General features: G+C 51.8%; 1 protein-coding gene across 1 annotated transcript; it reads left to right on the plus strand.

Moving 5' to 3' along the window:
* Nucleotides 1–297: 297 nt before the first annotated feature.
* CADM4 (cell adhesion molecule 4) lies at nt 298–14,744 on the plus strand. The gene is made up of 9 exons (XM_090260622.1): nt 298–399; nt 10,192–10,338; nt 10,682–10,834; nt 11,088–11,222; nt 11,593–11,757; nt 11,883–11,973; nt 12,119–12,291; nt 13,074–13,202; nt 13,709–14,744. Exons 1-9 carry the CDS (start codon nt 336–338, stop codon nt 13,816–13,818), a joined length of 1,167 nt encoding a protein of 388 aa, XP_090116748.1. The 5' UTR covers nt 298–335; the 3' UTR covers nt 13,819–14,744.
* The last annotated feature ends 4,565 nt before the right edge of the window (nt 14,745–19,309 follow it).

Genomic DNA, 19,309 nt, shown 5'->3' on the forward strand with positions numbered 1-19,309 from the left:
TCCTACCCTCGCGCACACCTCCACACTCTTCTTGGCTCAACACCCGCCCCCTCTGCCCTCACGCAGCACCGCACACTTGCTCCAGCCCCGTCCCGCTCAAACGCTCCCTTGCGCGCCCGCACCGCCTCCCGGCCGGTGTCCTCTCCCCGCAGGGCCCCGCCATCTGCCCCCGCGCCCCCAGCCCAGCCCCGCCCCGGCCCCGCCCCGGCCTCGGAGCCCCGCCTCCGGGCGGGTAGGGGGCGGGGCGGGGGCGGGGCGGGGGCGGGGCGGGAGGCGCGGGCGGTGCAGGTGCCTGGCCGGGAGCAGGCGGCGGCGGCGGCGGCGGCGGCGGCACCATGGGCCGGGCCCGGCGCTTCCAGTGGCCGCTGCTGCTGCTGTGGGCGGCCGCGGCGGGGCCAGGTAGGGTCGGGGACCGGGGCGGGGGGCGCGCCGCGGTGACAGCCCGGCCTCCGCCGGGCCGCAGAGGCCGAACAATGCGCGCGGGGCCGGGCCGGGCCCCCTCCCCGGGACAAAGCGCAGCGCGGGCCGGGAGCCGGGAGCCGCGAGCGGGGGAGGGGGCGCGTGCCCCGGCCGCCGTGCCGCAGCTCCCCCACCCCGCACAGGCCCCGAGCCCAGCGGGGACAAAGGGCCCGAGACTCCCCCCTTCTCTTCCCAGCCCGCCTTCTCCGGGCCGGTCCGCTGTCCTTCTGTCCGCTCCCTGCGTGCCTCTGTCCGCCTGTCTCTGAGACCCTCAGTCTCTCTCCTTGTCCCCCTACCCTTGCCCTCTGTCCCTCAGTCTCGAAGTACTGTCCCTCCCTCTGCCTGTCTCTCTCCTGCACCTCTCTATCCTGTCTTTGTCCCCCACCTCTGTCCCTCGGTTCCGTTCCTTTCTAATGGGTCACTCTGTCCCCATCATCCTCTTTATTCCCTCTTCCCTGTCCCTCTGTATTTCTGCTCTTCCTCTCTGCCTGTCTCGTTGTCACCCTTGTTTTTCTGTTCCTTCTTCTCTGTCCCCATCTGTCCCATCCCCTTATTTCTCTGTCCTGATCTTTCTGTCATCTCTCTTTCTCTGGCTCTCTCTGTCACCTGTCTCTCTCATCCCCCCCCCCATCCCCTTCTATCTGTGCCACTGCCTCCCTGTCCCCTGTTTCTCTGCCTCCCCTCTCTACCCTTACAACCTCCATCCTGGGACCCCCATCTCCATCCTGCATCCCTCCATCTCTCTGTCACTATGTGCCCCTGGAGAGGAGTTGAGTCAGGCAGGCATCCTAAAGGGCCTTGGAGAAATGGGGGTGGGGATAGAATTGCGTGGTGAACCTTGGCATGTGGGCACACACGTGGATTCAGCAAATGCCTCCTAAATGCTGCCCATCCCCAGCCATTCACACACCCAGGCCATGACTCACAGAGAGGCCCCCCTCCTAAACAGCCAGGGAACCCTCCACATACCTTTAACACACTCTCTGAGAAAAGCTGGAGACTTCCAAGATAGGGTGACCCTGAGATGGGGACAAGGTCAGGAAATGTCACCCACACACTCACACTTTCACACTGTGTGCCTTGAACCTGTCACAGGCCACCTCGTCCCTGGTGGGTAAAGCCACTCATGGGAGGAATGGAGGATTGGGAGGTGGCAGAGCAGAAGTGGGAGGGCTGGAGGTTCTGTGGCAGTTCGGGAGAGGAGTGTTACCAGAAGGTACAGGGCTGGGGGCCTGGGTGTAGATCCTGACTCTTGCCATTTGCCACAGCAATGATGGCAAGCACCCTCCTCTCTCTAGGGCTCAGTTTTATTCTCTCTAAAGTATGGATGTTGAACTCAGTGATCTGAAAGGAAAGGAACTCCAGCTTGAACCCCTGACAAGGTGAGGGGCAAAGCTGACCTTTCACCCTCTACCTTGCTTTCTTCTGTAGCCTTCTGCCATTGCTTCAGCATGTGCATCATCACCTCCTTTCTTTGCGACAGACATGCCACAATTTCCCAGATGAGCACTTTGGTACCTTCACTACATTTCCATCGAATTTCATTTTCCTCTCTTCATTTTTTAGGCCCTAAAAACCAGCCTCAGAATACTAGATCCAATGAACCCAGTAAACAAAGAACCTGAGGATGTTTTAGAACATTGTTATCTTTAGGACTCTAGAATCCCAAAATCTTTAGAATCTTGATTTCTTTAAAATTCTAGAACCTTGATAGCATTAGCATTGTTTAAAATGCCGAAACCTTGGCCTCTTGGAGATCCTGAAGTCTGACATCTTTGACATCTAGAATCTTGACAATTTAGAACTGTGGGACTTTGGAGTCTCAGAATCAGAAGATGGCCTACTCAGTTCAAGAATCTATGCAGCATTTCTGGGAGGTAGCTTTACAGGTTTGTCCCTTGTTTAAAGTCACTGCATCCTGGTACTCTAATCCCTTCTGTAAACTTTCTCTCAGTCATGGGGCTTTACAAGTTGGGGGAGAGCTGGTGTCATGGGAAGCACTCTGGGCTGGGAGCCAGGGAACCAGGCATCTCTGATATAATTTTGTACCAGCGCCTGTCACTCTCGGAGCCTCACTTTCCCCTTCAGCACAGCATGGCGTTAGGGAGCTGGAGGACATGATCTCAGAGGGCCCTGTCTGCTTTCCTTTTCATTGGCCGTTTCTGAATGGCCTTGGCCACTGTGGGGATGTGCATGGTCCCCACATTTCCCCTAGCCGCACTCCTTCCTCTCTCACCTTGCCCAGCCAGCAGGGGTAGGGACAGAAGATGGCATCCACTTGCGTCCTTTCAAAAATGTATTCTCTCTTTCTTGGCTCACTCATCTGCCACGAATAGCAGAAGGTGATGAGATTTATGCCAAAAGAAAGAAGGATCCAGGGTGGTCAGGTGAGAGGAAGTGAGAGAGAGATGGGTTGCCCGCCCAGAGATGCACACAGGCAGACAGAGAGGCGCACAGGCCAGAAACTGGAACAGAAGGGCGCTGAGGAAGCAGATCCAGATACAAAGAAGATAGAGAGGCTGTTAGAGTTGAGGGGCTTTGTGAAGGGGGAGCTTGTTGATCCCAAATAATGTTTTCCTCCCAAGTGACTCACTTTTCCCGGCCGCTCTGAGAACAGGGGGGCCTTCCAATGTGAGTCAGCCCCGGGTACAGGTCTTGGGAGGTTTCTGTCACTGACCCCCACCCACCCATGAGCCGGTTGCCCGAGTCCCTATAGCTGGGGTCAGATTCTGCAATGGATTCCAAGACCTTAGACACAGCAGGGCTGGGGCCTGGGTGGGTTAATGTCGTGCGAGCCTGGCCTGTCCCCGTCTTGGGGAACACAAAGACAGCTTTCTCTCTCTGGGAGGGGTGGGGGGGGGACTTGGAGACAGTCAGACTTGCCAGCGCTCAATGGCCTGTGGCACCAGGACCCAAGCACCCACTGGTTCCTGCCTGTGCAGACCCCAAGGCACCCAGTAGGGCAAGAGGGCAGCAGCAGAGCCTGGGCCCTTCTGGGAGGGGGGTGAATAGAGAGCACTAGGGGTGGAGGGTAGGACAGGGGTGCTCAGTGCAGCTTGCACCCTTCCCAGAGAAGGAATTCCTCCCCTGACCCTCCCACCCCCACCCAGGGGGAATCTCCAGAGGACTCCCCCACCCCCTGCCTGGGCCTAAAGCCCGGAATCCATGGAGTTCTGAATATCCCAGGAACGTGGGGGCCACAGGAGAGACTTTGTGTGTGAGGCTGCTGACTCACCCCTCTGTCCCCACCTGATGCTTGGTCTCCAGTAGGATGGGGACAGAGGGCTGGGGGAAGGCGGGACTGTGGTGCTGGGAGTTGAGGACTGCAGACCTGGAGTCAAAAGTTCCAGAAGAAGAGGGGGATGGGTGCTGAGCTCCTGGGTCTGAGGGAGGAGGGGCTGGGGGTCCTGGACATGTGTGTCAGAGGGAGGAGGGGCTGGGGTCCTGGACATGTGTGTCAGAGGGAGGAGGGGCGGGGGGTCCTGGACATGTATGTCAGAGGGAGGAGGTGCTGGGGGTCCTGGACATGTGTGTCAGAGGGAGGAGGGGCTGGGGGTCCTGGACATGTGTATCAGAGGGAGGAGGGGCTGGGGGTCCTGGACATGTGTGTCAGAGGGAGGAGGGGCTGGGGTCCTGGACATGTGTGTCAGAGGGAGGAGGGGCGGGGGGTCCTGGACATGTATGTCAGAGGGAGGAGGGGCTGGGGGTCCTGGACATGTGTATCAGAGGGAGGAGGGGCTGGGGGTCCTGGACATGTGTATCAGAGGGAGGAGGGGCTGGGGGTCCTGGACATGTGTGTCAGTGGGAGGAGGGGCTGGGGTCCTGGACATGTATGTCAGAGGGAAGAGGGGCTGGGGGTCCTGGACATGTGTGTCAGTGGGAAGAGGGGCTGGGGTCCTGGACATGTGTGTCTGAAGGAGAAGGGGGCTGGGTATTAGACTCCTGGGTCTGAACAAGGAGGGGCCCGCAGGTCTGGGTTCTGAGAGAGAAGGAGGTTGGGGTTCCATAGTCCTAGGTCTTGAGGGAGGGAGAGGTGGGGAGTACAGACTCCTGAGTCCTGAGAGAGGAAGGGGCTGGGGGTCTCACTCCAGGTTTCTGAGGAAGTGGGGGGGTCCCTGACGCCTAGGTCCTGCGAATACAGGCGCCTTCACAAGGCTGAGCTGGGGAAGAATTGATGCTTTGTGCAAGGATGTTCGGACTCCGCCATTGATGGGGGGCTGAGGGGGGTTCAGTCAGGACATAGGGATGTACCACCTCCCTAGGGGAGGAAGTAGGGGATGGAGGCATGATGCCACAGAGCCTCCTGGGGAGCGGATACGCAGGGGGTGGCTGTGACCTTCCTGGAACCGTGACCTTGAGACTCCTGTGGGTATTCGCTGACTCAGGACCCAGGAAGTGCGCCCCCACCCCGCTTAGTTTCCGTGGGAACATCCGCCAGCTGTGTACTCTGGACCCCTGGCTCCTGGGTCCTGAAGGAGGAGGGGGCAGAAGGCCCAGACTTCTGGGTTTGAGGGAGGAAGATGCTGAGAACCCAGACTTTTGGGTCCTGATAGAAAAGGGTGCTAGGAGCCTGGACTCCTGGATCCTGGGAGAGGAGGCAGTTGGAACTGGATTCCTGGGTCAGAGAGCAGAGTGCTGGGTGCTGGGTCTCTCTCTACCTGTCAGTTGCTCAGCCACTTACTCAAACCCTCCCACCCCTTTTCCAGGCACCATCCCCATGACAACTCTAGGCTGTCAACATAGTTTAAAGGGCCAGTGCCCTAACCCCAAAAGCTCAACTCCTTTCTGACCAGAAAGTCCCGCCTCACCACCCCCAACCCCGAAACAAAAGCTCCTGGGACATTAATATTCCAGGCACAGACACGGTTGGTTACTGAGTCTTCAGGAGGGGGAGGGAATAAGACAAAAGCCCCCCACCCTCACCCCATGTGCACCCTCAAGCAGAGAGCAGGGGACAAGCTTTGGGGGGGCCGATTCAGAGGTCCTAATGGCTCTCTGGAGATGTTGAGTTTCTGCCACTGCCTTGCCTGGGACCCCTGAGCCTCATTCTCCACATCTGTAAAATGGGGGCCTAGCATTAGCTCACCCTGAGGTCCACGATCCATGGATAGGCTTCAAAACGTTTTTTTGTTTGTTTGTTTGGTTTGGTTTGGTTTGGTTTGGTTTTTAAGCACCAAATTGAGCAAGCAGGCCAGTTTTCATTTCATGGGCAAGTTTCTGGAGGTTATAATAATAGCAGCTTTGCAGAGAGGGCTCCCTGAGCTCAAGGCACTGAGCTAATCCCTATGAGGCAGGCACAGGCATCATCCCCATTTCACAGGCGGAGCATCTGAGGCTCAGAAAGGTTAAGCCACTTGCCCAAGGTCACACAGATGGCAAGTGGTCCAGCTGGGATCAACCCAGGTGTTCAAGATGAGACTAGTGGTGTCACAGAGTTGTGAGGCTGAAACGAGACCCTGACTGACACATGCCATTCATTTGTCAATCTTTTAGACATTTATCAAGTGCCAGGCACACTTCTGGGCACTAGGGGTACAGCAGTAAACCCAATCAATGGCTAATATCCGTGCTTCATGGGGTGTATATTCTAGTGATGGGGGCATACAATAAACAAGTGAGCAAATGAATAAAGTAATTTCAGTGAAATTTCCATAGAAAAATAAAACAATGGTGATGAAATAGAAAGTGTTCCGGAGGTGAAGAACTGGGGAGAGAAGGTCACTCTGAAGAGGTGTCCCTATGAGCAGAGACCTGGATAAGAACAACAGACGGTCCTGGGATGATGAAGTTGAAAAGGACATTCTAGGCAAAGGGAAGAGCAAGTGCAAAGGCCCTGAGATGGTAACAAGCTTAGCATGTTTGAAGGACATCAAGGCCAGTGAGGCTGGAGTGAAGTGAGGGTGACTGGAACTGCTGCCAGAGAGAAGCCTGGCCACAGAGCACCTTGAAGGCCCAAGGAAGGAGCCTAGATTCTGTTCTAAGTGTAATGAGCAGCTATCAAAGGGTTTTAAGCAGAGAGGTGACTTGATATGATTTACCTTTTTGGAAAATCCATCTAGCTGCCGTGTGGAGAATGGCCTGGCAGAAAGTAGGCATGGAAGCAAGAGAACCATGAGTAGCTCTTAAAGGTCCAAGTAAGACATGGTGTAGTTGGATAGGATTGTGGTAGAAGAGGTGGACAAAGGTGAATAAGTTTGGGATATATTTTGGCGATAGAATGGAATGCAGATGGAATAGATGTTGGAAGTGTGGGAGATGGTGAGAACTTGTATGAGTTCTAGGTTTTTAGCCTAAGCAATGGGTGGATGACCGTGACATTTACTGAGATTGAGAAAACATGGAGAGGAAGACATCTGGACTGGACCTGTTAAGCTTGATATTCCAGGAAGTACTAGATAAACCCCTAATAGTGGCTTAAAAACACAAAAAGTTATTCTGAAACCTAAGAGAAGGCCAGAAGTAGGCAGCCAGGGCTTTTACGGCACCTATGCATCATCACCCAACACCCAGGCATCTTCCACCTCTTCGTTTTCCCATCCCTATACCCTGTCCTCATGGTCCAGCATGGCTGCCAGAACTCCAGGCATCACATCCTAGTTCCAAGCAGCACAAAGCTGACCTGGTAGACAGGGGACTTGTTTTCCCCTTTTAGGAAATCCTCCTCAAATTACCACATGACACTTTTTCTTACATCCAATTGGACAAAACTTTCACATGGCCTCACTTAGCTGCAGGAAAGTCTGGGAAGTATATCTTTCTGCTAGGTACAGGGCAACCATAAAATACAGTCAGGGGTCTTTTGGTAAGGAAAAAGAGAAGCGTGGATGTTGGGGTAAGAAGCTAGCCATCTCTGCCTTCATCCCCTGGAATTAATCTTTTCCATCCCCTCAGGCCCCAAATGAGGTTACCTATCCTTACAGGGAACATAACACTTTTGGTGGGATATTACAGTGAGTTGTGTCTACCTCCCCATAAATTCTGAAAGGCCTTCCAGGTCAGGGACCTCATCTGATTCATCTCTGGGCACCCAGCCCTGGAAAACCTACCCACTGCTGGGGAAATACTCAAATGAATGGATGAAACAGACTGTAAGAGACATGAATCAATAGTTATCCAACATTTAAAGGTAAATAACCGGATATGATTATGGCTCTTTTATGCTTCAAAACCTCCACTGGCCTTCGGGATAAAAACTAATCTCGCTTGGCACCTGAGGCCCCCACTAGCGCATCTCACAACCTTTCACCGATGCTGGACACTTCGCACCCAGACAGCCAGGAGTGGATGTGGACCTAGGATATAGAATAAGCGATCTGGATGCTCGGGATGTGACCTTGGGCAAGTCATTTTCTCTCTCTGAACCAATTTTCTTATCTATAAAATGGGAATCGTAAGAAACCTGGAGATTGATAATAGTGCTTACCTTATTCAAATATTGTGATGATTAAATGGAAATTATATAGGTAATGCCCTTAGCACAGAGCCTGGCACAGCAAGTGCCTAATGAACAGTAGCTATTGTGATTGTTATTTTGAAGATGTAAGTAAGACCATGATGATGGCGATACTGATGATGATTAATCTCAGCTTGGAGCTTGATTCCAGGTGGTTTCCCCTGCTGGAAACACCCTTACTAATTGCCTGCCTTGTTCCTCTGCTGGGTTAAATCAGGTTGGTTAACTTCTGTAACAAACAGCCCTGAAATCTCAGTGGCTTTACAAAAAAAAAAAAAAAAAAAGTGTATTTCTCACTCATGTTACAGTTCTGTGCAGACAAGTCACGGGGACAATCAGTCAGGGGCCCAGGCTTCCAGCCTGTGATTCTATCCTCCTCTGGGCTCCCTGGGGTCCTCTCCATTTAGTCATTAAGAAGGATGTGAGTGAGATGAGCCAGTCTGGAAGAGGTGTTTCTTTCTTCTACCTGTGTCCCATTGGCTAGAAGTCAGTCACATGGCTAAGTATAAGGGACCCTGGGAAATGTAGTCTAATCATGTGTTGTACCAGTTAACTTTAAGGATGTAACAGACTGTCTAAAATGTAGTGGTTTTAAATAGTCATGTTACTTGCTCAGGACTCTGGGGTCAACAATTTGGACTGGATCAGCTGGGCAGTCTTGGTCACAACTGGGGTCACCCACATGGCTACAGTCATCTGGTGGTCCCACTGGGGCTGGATGGTCCAGGATGGTCTCACTCACATGACCTGGGGGTTAGTGCTGGCTGTGGGCTTGGCTTCTCTCTCTACACAGCCTCTCATCCTCAAGGAAGCTAGTCCGGGCATCTTCACCTGACAGTCTCAGGGCAGCAAAAAGGCATGAGCAGAAGCTGCAAAGTCTCTTGAGGGCTAGGCTCCAGAACTCTATCAATATTATATCACTTCTAGCAAATTCTGTTGGTCAGAGCAAGTCACAGGCCTGTGCAGATTCCCAGGGTCTGAGTGCCTCCTTAATGGGCGGAACAGCAAAGACAGCTTACAAAGGGCATGTACAGGGATGCGAAGAGTATTGTGATCATTTCCACAACAAGCTACAACATGTGCCAGGTATAAAAATATGGGGTTCAGTGAACACAGCTGTTTCCTGTGCCTAGTGAACTCCTGTTTACTCAAGATCTGGATCCAATAGAGCTTTCTTCCGGAACCTTCTCTAAACACCCCTCTCCCTACGTAGTCTTTTTTTTTAATTTAAGTTTTTTAAAGGTTTTATTTTATTTTTAGAGAGAGGAAGGGAGGGAGAAAGAGAGAGAGAGAAACATCAATGTGTTGTTGCCTCTCACACACCCCCAATCAGGGACTCGGCCTGCAATCCAGGCTTGTGCCCTGACTGGGAATCGAACCAGCGACCTTTCAGTTTGCAGGCCGGCGCTCAATCTACTGAACCACACCAACCCAGGGCTTTTTAATTTTTTAAAACTTTTATTAATATTTATTTTATGCTAAATTTACTCCTGGATGATAAGTTTTTTTGTTTCTTCGGTTTCCTTTGGAATATTTTTTCTTCTTCTGTGCAACCTCCTCCTCTGGTTTAGGAACAAGCTGTTCCTTTTCAGTAGGATCATCTCTGCGGCAGAGAGAGCCCATGTGTGGGTTAACCTGCCCATAAGCTCTGTAAGTGCTGTGCCGCATCTTGGGAGCTTTGCTCACCTGGGTGTGCTCAATGACCCGAGCATCTACATCTAAACCCTTAAGCTCAGCATAACTCTCTGCATTTTTAAGCATGTGCAGCAAAAATTCACTCTTTTTGGGCTACCGACCCTGCGCCCAGCCCCACTGTTTGGCCTGAACACACCTACCAATTCCACCATTGAAATGACGGAATGGCACACATTGCTTCTATAGAGTGATATCCTGCAGATACTTGGTGGCTTTTCGAATATGTGTACCCTTCATGGCCTGGGCAGTTTCACGAGTGTTCTTAAAATGAACACACAGATTTGAATCTCTTGATTTGCATGATTGTGTGGGGTTTTCTGGGTCACCTCTGGCCACTTTTAGGAGTCCCTCAGCAGGCTTGGTCTCGCTTTGCTCTGGGCTCCCAGTGTGCCCCTGTGCATCCCTCATTAGAGTCCATCTCCCGGGCTCTAGCCTGAAGGAACTGTTGGATGTGATAAAGTGAATGTGAGGGCAAGGAGGGGGATTGGAGGTTTGGATGGAAGAGGAACAGAAAGAGAGAGAAAAGATTGAATTGCAGCCCTCAATGAGTCTCCTATCCTGTCTCTCTCTGCCTATCGATCCAGGGGCAGGACAGGAAGTACAGGCAGAGAATGTGACAGTAACTGAGGGTGGGGTGGCCGAGATAACCTGCCGTCTGCACCAATATGATGGGTCCATAGTTGTCATTCAGAATCCAGCTCGGCAGACCCTCTTCTTCAACGGCACCCGCGGTGAGTGCTGGGGTCCCAAATGCTGGGTCTTGAAGGAGGAGGGCTGGGGCCTGATTCCTGTGACCTGAAAGAGGGCAGAGCTGAGACTCTAGACTCCCTGGTCGGAGGGAGGGAGGGAGGGAGGGACTGGGGGCCTGAACTCCTGGGTCCTCGTGTAGCATGGAACCGAGAGTCTGGACTCCTACTCCTGTGGGTCGGAGGGCCTGAATCATTCTGAGCCCCCAAGGGAGTAACTAGATGGGCACCATAGACACATAGGTATGGCTGGATTCTAAGCTCCTGGAGGAAGGATGGAACTCCTGACCAGGATTCCCCAAGTTCACTCCTGGTTCACTCTCTCTAGCCCTGAAGGACGAGCGTTTCCAGCTTGAGGAGTTCTCCCCCCGCAGAGTGAGGATCCGGCTCTCAGATGCCCGCCTGGAAGACGAGGGGGGCTACTTCTGCCAGCTCTACACGGAGGACACCCACCACCAGATTGCCACGCTCACTGTCCTGGGTAACCATCTCCCCCTTCTCCAACCCATCCCCTCCTCGTTTCTCCTCTGCTTAGTCCTTATCCTGACACCCGACCCTGGCTGTTTTTAATTTCCTGGATATCTGGGCCCAGGCAATATGAGCGGTCTCCCTGACCTCTGGGCTCTGTGTTTGACCCTTGTTCCCTCTGCCCCCTTGAATCTCGCAGCCTGGTCTCTTTGAACCCACCTGGACGCCTCCCCTGACCTCCTCCTTTACCCTCCTCTCTGCATTAGTGTCCCCAGAGAATCCCGTGGTGGAAGTCCGGGAGCAGGCGGTGGAGGGCGGCGAGGTGGAGCTCAGCTGCCTGGTTCCGCGGTCTCGGCCGGCTGCCGTCCTGCGCTGGTACCGCGACCGCAAGGAGCTGAAAGGTATCACTGAACGTGGGGGTACCGCGAATAGGGAAGGTGCCAGCGAAGGGCGGGACTTGAGAGACGGGGGCGTTCCAAAAGGCGGGGCTTATGGCTGGTGTGTGGGCGGGGCGCACAGGTCTGGGAGACGTCGTCCAGCAATATGCAGCCATTTAATAAATTGATAGATGAGAGCACGTGGGCGTGAAAGAGAGAGGAGCATTGGGAAGAGGCTCGCGGATTGTGGGCTTGGTTTGGGGAGGGTTGTGGTTTGGAAACTAGAGGCGAGGCTTGTGGCTCAGGGGCAGAGTTTAGCAAGTAGCCTGCTTTGGGATTGGCTGGGGGAGGAGGCGGAATCCCGGACAGAGGTTGTTGGGTCGGGGTGTGGCAGGTGTGAGCAGCAGCAAGGAAAATGGCAAGGTGTGGAGCGTGAAGAGCACTGTGAGGTTTCGTGTGGACCGCAAGGACGACGGCGGCATTGTCATCTGCGAGGCGCAGAACCAGGCGCCGCCCTCCGGGCACAGCAAGCAGACGCAGTACGTGCTGGACGTGCAGTGTAAGTGCCCGGTGGGCAGGGACCCGGCGGTGGGGGTCCCAACGCCGGCCGCGCGACCCTGGGAGGGTTTCTAACCCCGTGCGAAGGCCCTGGCAATCACTCTCCCATCTCACTTCTGCCCATAGACTCCCCCACGGCCCGGATCCATGCCTCCCAAGCTGTGGTGAGAGAGGGAGACACGCTGGTGCTGACATGTGCTACAACGGGGAACCCCAGGTGAGTCTGGGACCCAAGACTCCTAGAAGAAAAGGGTAGTATGGACCCTCTTATTTGGAGATGCTGCATATCTGGACTCCTGAGAAGTCTGAAGTGGGCGCTGGCGCCTGCGTCCCTAACTCTCACTGTACTCTACTCCGTCCAGGCCAAATCAGATCCGCTGGAACCGCGGGAATGAGTCTCTGCCAGAGCGGGCGGAAGCGGTCGGGGAGACACTTACACTGCCAGGCCTGGTATCAGCCGATAATGGTACCTACACTTGCGAGACGTCGAACAAGCACGGCCACGCGAGGGCGCTCTATGTGCTCGTGGTCTACGGTGAGTGCAGGCTGTCTCAGGCCTGGGGTGGGGCTTAGGGCCGGGACGCACCTCCCGGGGTCCCTGCCTTGTCCTGGGTGGGCGGGGCCTGTGCAAAGTGATTCCAGAGGGTCAACAGCCCGCACACAAAGTTCTTACAGTTCTGGGGCCAGACTGACCGTCTGGGTTCAGATTTGGCTCTGCAACATCTTATTGCGTGTGATAAAGTCTGCGCCATAGTTTCCTCGTGGGTAAAGTGGAAATAAATAATAGCACCTGCTCAGCGTTTGTGAAAATTATATGAGCTGAATATATAAAGTGGTTGGAATGGCCCCTAGCAAAAAAAAAAAAAAAAAGTGTTATGTGTTTAGCTCTTATGACGGTGCAGCAGGAACTTTGGGAGTTTCGGGGCCCTAGCTAGCATTTTAAATACCTGAAGCACTTTAGACAAGATGATAAGGGACTTGGGCCTTAGGTTCCATGGGGAAAGAAACGGAGTCAAAAGAAGAGATGTGCTCTTTCTGTTCCCTGGGAGTGGGGTGAGGGAAGGAGACAGGGCGGGTATTAGCAAAATGACTCAGGGGCCTGTGGGGTAGTGTACAAATCCACACGCATTCCTTGAGGAAGCAAGAGGAAAAAGGAAAGCCATGAGAAGGACCCGCCAGGTGGCAGTTATTTGAGGTGCAGACCACATTAAGGGGCACGGCTGAGGTGGTGGACAGAATGGTTTAACAAGTTGGCAGCGATGAGGCTGAGCTGGGACAGTCCTCTGACACCAGTCCTGTGCCCTGTTCCTCTGGCAGACCCCGGTGCGGTGGTAGAGGCTCAGACGTCGGTGCCCTATGCCATTGTGGGTGGCATCCTGGCGCTACTGGTATTTTTGATCATATGTGTGCTGGTGGGCATGGTCTGGTGCTCAGTACGGCAGAAGGGTGAGTAGGGACGGGGTCTGAATTCAGCAAGGGGTATGGTTGATTGTGGGATTGGGAAGGGGGCAGGTCCTAAAACGTAGAGCCTAAATTCCAGAGAGGGCATTCTAGAATTAGGATTCCAAACCCTGCTGGACGTGAAGCCGAGATTCCAAAAGGGGTGGGGTCCTTCACCCAGGACTAAAAGGCGTGAAACCTTGAAGCTGAAGTGAGGTTGTGGATTTGAATTAAATGATATATCGTCCTAATTGATAAATTCGTTGGAAACAGAGCAAGGGGATATCACCAATAGAACAGATAAGGGTTGATCTTTACATGAACTTTTGACATCTTCCTAATTCTGCTTTACCTCTTTCTCTGCCCATTTTGCTATTCTCTGGTCTTGATTCCCTCTCCCTGTGTTCCATTTCTTCCTCTTCCTTCGTCTGGTATCTGTCTGTCTCCTTCCTGTGTATTTCTCCTGGGTCCACATATATGTCTCCTCTGCCTGGGGGTCTGACACCCCTTAGGCTCCTACTTGACCCATGAGGCCAGTGGTTTGGATGAGCAGGGAGAAGCAAGAGAAGCCTTCCTCAATGGCAGTGATGGACACAAGAGGAAAGAAGAATTCTTCATCTGACAACACCTCTACCCCAGGCCTGAGTCTGGGCTGGGGTCCACCCCACTGCCAGCTGCAAAGACATTTACCAGAGTCTGGGATGGTGGGCATCTCCTCCCACCACTAACACCTCAGATGTTTGGGCAGGGATGGGGGTGTCAGATGCCTGGGTCTCTGCCAGGGCCAGAAGCAAGGTCCCAGAGATCTCGGTCCCCCAGGGGGGAGGGGCCAAAGGTCCAGATCCCCCAAGTCCAGGGAGGGTGTAGGGATTGGGTTGGGGGGAGATAAGTGGGGGAAGGCCAGGGCCCCTAGGCTGCAGAACCAGGTCTTGTGGGGAGGGGATCAGATTCTGGGAAGGGTAGGGTGGGCAGGGAGGGGGACACACAGATTTCTTTGGGGGTCCCAGACCCCATGCCAGCCATTGTAGGAGTTCCACAGAGCTCTGGGCACCTCTTTGCAAAGCCATGTTTGCACGGTGGGCATAAGGGTGGGGGGGGAGGGTGTAGAAACAGGGATTCTGTGTCTTTGTGTCATAACTTTGATGGAGGAGGTGAGGGAGACAGCCCCAGGTCTTTTCTCCAATCCCCCTTCCCCAAGTTCCTGCGCTCCCCTTCCCTGTACCTCCCCCCCCGATCCGTCCCACTTATATTTGTCTGTCTACCCATTCCTGGGGGGCCCTTCCCCATCTCTCCTCCAGGCCCCCCAGGGAGAGGAAAAGGAGTTGGGGGGTGCGTTGGTCTCTATGGTTTTATATATATTAAAAAATCAGAAATCTGTATGAAAATATCAGATTATGCTCCCCTCTCCCATCCCAGGCTTTTGCCCCCTTTTTCTTGTTTAAAAAAAAAAAAAAAACCACATACAATATTTTGTACAGGGTGGGGAAGGGAATGGGGGAGGGGGTTTGGCAATCCCACTAACTACCATTAAACCGAGGAGAGAACACATTTGGCGTGACTGTGTGTCTGTCCCTTTGCCCAGAGCTGCACCATGCTGGGAGGGAAACTGAACTAAAGGAGGGGGGAGGCAGAGTAGTCGCTGGTGAACCATATAGGCCAAGAGAAGGTCTTTACCTCACCAATGGCACCTCAACCCTCCCAGAGAGGGAAACATGGATTTGGTTTGGTTTTTCCTAGACACTTCTTCAGCCCAATAGTCAGTCTTACCTCTTCGGTCGCTATTGAAATAAATACCTTATCCCCAACCCCATGACCTAAACGCTTCCCTGGGTTTACCCCACCTGATCCTGCCTTTTTCAAAACTTTATCCTATCTCATCATCACCTCTAGATCAAGTCAAAACTCCTTAGCCAGGTATTCCAGACCCCTCATTCCATTTTGTAACTGAGCAAACCAGAGCTCAGCCATGTGGTGCCTTGATGCATGACCCAACAATTAGTGTTGAAGGAAACAGGTTTTTATTAACAGGGATCCAACCCTGGGGGGACTGAGAGCGCTCCTGCTCAGAGCCCTCCTCTCCCACGAGACCTAACACTTCCCTTGCTCCCCTGAAGGCTATAAGCCAAAACCATGCCCAGAAGTTCCCCATCTCCTTATTTGTTCATAAGCCGGCTGTGCAAACAGAGCTCCATCCTCTCTGGAATGTGCGCTGTGGGTTCAGAGTCGCCATCCTCTCGCAGCGGCTCTCTCCTTCAGGATCTGGGGCACGCTGTTCTCAGCCTCCACGTACTGGTTCAGGGAAACATGTGCCGCGTATGCTGCACCATGGTGGAGCCCAGGGAGGCACACATCCCAGGAGAGTGGCTTCTCCATGCATCCTTCAGAGAAGCAGGAGTCTGCAGCTCCTCTCCCCGGCGCAGTTCAGCTCCAGGCACCTCCCACGATTCTGTGCTTGGTTAGGCAGGTCCCCACACAGCTCCATCATCTGTGCCTCGATCTTCTCCTTCTTACTCCAGACCTCTTAGCTGACTCCATACACTCTTTCAGCCCACGTGGTTTCTACCTACTTCAAACAGCGTGGCATCTCCTGCTCCAAGCTGTGTGGCAGCTACTTACACACTAGACCTCATGGTGGACTGGGCACCTTCTCTTTCAGCCTGCCCTTATTTTAAATGCTCGACCTGGAACTTTTTATGAGACCTCATATCCGGCCCCTCCTATGCTGTGCCACTTTTTCCAGTTGCCAGTTCCCACATATCTTTTACCTTCTTTCAGCTGCCATCTTTAGTCAGGGCAAGAGTTCCCTGTGACATGGGCATCTGCCTCCCCTGGCCATGTACAAGTCACTATACACTCTTAAAGTCAAGTAAACCTTTTGTCCTGGGCAGCAGTCTGCTTCCCTTCAGGAAAGACATGGCTATAAACTTGCCCTTTTTTAAAAAAAAGTATATTTTATTGATATGCTATTACAGTTGCACAGTTTTTTCTCCCTTTGCCCCACTTCACCTGGTACCTCCCTTCCCTCCAGCAGTCCCCCCCACTTAGTTCATATGCATGGGTTGTGCATATAAGTTCTTTGGCTCCTCCATTTCCTTTACTAATCTTAACATCCCCCTTTCTATTTTGTACCTACAAATTGTGCTTCTTAATCCTTGTACCTTCCCCCCCCCCATTCTCCCCTTTCCTCCTCCCTGCTGCTAACCTTCCATATGATCGTCATACCTATGGTTCTGTTCCTGTTCTAGTTGTTTGCTTATTTTTTTTTTTTTTTTAAGGTTCAGTTGTGGATAGTTGTGAGTTTATTCTCATTTTAATGTTCATAGTTTCGATCTTTTTTTCTTAAATAAGTCCTTTTAACATTTCATATAATGGTTTGGTGATGCACTCCTTTAGCTTTACCTTGTCTGGGAAGCATTTTATCTACCCTTTCATTCTAAATGATAGCTTTGCTGGAAAGGGTAGTTTTGGTGGTAAGGCCTTGCTTTTCATCACTTGAAATACTTCTTGCCAGTCCCTTCTTGCCTGTAAAGTTTCTTTTGAGAAATCAGCTGATAGTCTTATGGGAACTCCTTTGTAGGTAACTCTCTGCTTTTCTCTTACTGGTTTTAAAGTTCTCTCTTTATCTTTAACCTTTGGCATTTTAATAATGATGTGTCTTGGTGTGGTCCTCTTTGGGTCCAACTTGTTTGGGACTCTCTGCTTCCTATTTCCTTTGCCAAATTTGGGAAGTTTTCCTTCACTATTTCTTCACATAAGTTTTCAGTTTCTTGCTCTTCCTCTTCTCCTTCTGGCACTCTTATGACTCGGATGTTGCTGTTTAAAGTTGTCCCAGAGGTTCCTAATCCTCTCATTTTTTTCAATTATTGTGTCTCCCTTCTGTTCTGGGTGAATGTTTATTTCTTCCTTTTGTTCCCAATCACTGATTTGAATCCCAGCTTCCTTCCCGTCACTGTTGGTTCCCTGTATATTTTTCTTGATTTCACTTTGTATAAACTTCACTTCTTCCTTTATTTTGTGGCCATACTCAATGAGTTCTCTGGGCATCCTGATCACCAGTGTTTTGAACTCTGCATCTGAAGGTTGGCTATCTCCATTTTGCTTAGTTCTCTCTCTGGAATTTTGTTCTGTTCTTTCATTTGGGCCATATCTCCTTGCCTCCTAAACTTGGCAGCCTCCCTGTGTTTGTTTCTGCATGTTTTGTAGAGGTCAGAAAGGAAACAATGCTGCTTGTTCAGCACTTGCTCCATTTCCAGTCACTTTGCCCACTTCCCATATGCAACTGGCACCCCTCTAGGTGTTGCCCTGGTGGTGGTCCTCAGAGTGGGTGAGTTTGTTTGCATTCTAGGACCATGCGAGCCCTCTAAAGAGACTTTCCTGAGAGACTGGCTGTTTCTTCTGCCACCCCAACCCACTCTGGTTTTAACAGCCAGAAGCTATGAGACTTTATTTTCCCAGCTCTGGAACCCTGGGCTGTGCAGTCAGGCCTGGGGCTGGGGTCACTCCCCAGGTGTCCCTCCTGGCTTTTATATGCCGCAGATGGATGTGGGACTGCCCATTCTGCCAGCCACTGCTGCTGCCTTGCCACTGCCACCTCAGTGCCATCACACTAGAGCCTCTCCATCCCAGCTCCCTGTCTCTGCCCCTCCTACCCATCTGGATATTTCTTCTTTAAATCCTTCGTTGTCGGACTTCCATACCATTCGATTTTTCTGGCAGTTCTGGATGCTTTTTGTTTTGAGGTTAGTTGTGATCCTTCTTAGGGATGTTTGAGGAGGCAGTGTGTCTACCTACACCCCCATCTTGGCTGGAAGTCTCTAACTCGCCATTTTTATGCAAAGTATCTTAAACATTATATCTTCCATTTCCCCTTCCCCCATATCCAGGTTGGTGGGGGTTTTCTCCTATCTTCAGGGGACCCCTGCTCTGTACCCTGTTATAATTTCTCTAAATTTTAAATAAGTGATTCTAATTTTAGATTTAAAAATATACTGACCTCTTGCTTTGTGCCTGGTGCTGCTCAAAGACCTAGGAGATGCTACGGAGAATAAAACAGACACATACTAGGTGTTCCAGACAGCTTGGCACTATCTGAAAAGTGACCCTGTTCTACGTTCTGAGGCCCCACAGTGAAAAAGAGTGACTCCATGTTTACCCCCGTGAAGCTTTCACAAGGAAAAAAGAACTTAATTTCAGGTTGCTGTTAAGAAAAATGCAGAGGAAGGAGATGTGGAGTACTATTATATTTTAACTGATGGAAAACTTCAAACACACAGAAGCAAGCAGAAGAGGACAACGAAGTCCATGCACTCTCCACCCAAGTTTCATAAACCATCAACTCACTGCCAATCCTCCATTATCTACTGCCCCACTCAGTTCTCTAAAGCAAATCTGGAGGTGCTATTTTAGAAACTGACAAACAAACAAACAGGGAAATCTTCTCAGATTGACATCTGTGCCAAGATATGGTTAGTACAAGAGCAGCTCTTCAAAGATCAGAGGGAAAAGCACTTTCAGGCAAAGGGAACAGCTAAGGGCAAAGATCTGAGATGATAGAGATCTGGGTATGTGATGGGAAATGGAGCCAGTCAGGAATGGATAGAGAGGCAGGTGAGGTCAGAGATAAACAGGACCAGGCCATGTGTATAGTTTCTTGACCATGATAAGAGTTTGGATTTTGCCTAAGTATAATGGGATCCCATTGTTGAGTTTTAAGCTGAAATATGAATCACTTCCAGGAAGTTTGGACTTCTGTAATACCCTCAGCATAAAGTCTGAACTCTTAAATGTCACCTGCAGGGGACTTTCCCCGTCTAATTCTAGATTTTAGTCATACTATCATTTCCTCAATCAAATCACGTATGACTTTTTTTTTCCCCCCTCTAGGCCCTTTGCCTATAACTGTTCCCTCTACCAGAATGACTCCCATTCCAGTTGGCTCCTATTAATCCTTGGCTTAAAGATCATCACCTCCTGGAAGCCTTTTCGTGCTGAGGCAGGCCCCTCCTCTGGCCCCAACAGCTTACTGTGCTCCACTCTTTCCACGTCTGACCACCCTGAGTTGTGGTTCTGATTATCGGTGGATCTCCTTCCTTTGATGCGGTGCCATGAGGCTA

Source organism: Furipterus horrens, unplaced genomic scaffold (assembly GCF_987537825.1).
Source record: "Furipterus horrens unplaced genomic scaffold, mFurHor1.1.pri manual_scaffold_13, whole genome shotgun sequence".
NCBI lineage: Eukaryota > Metazoa > Chordata > Mammalia > Chiroptera > Furipteridae > Furipterus > Furipterus horrens.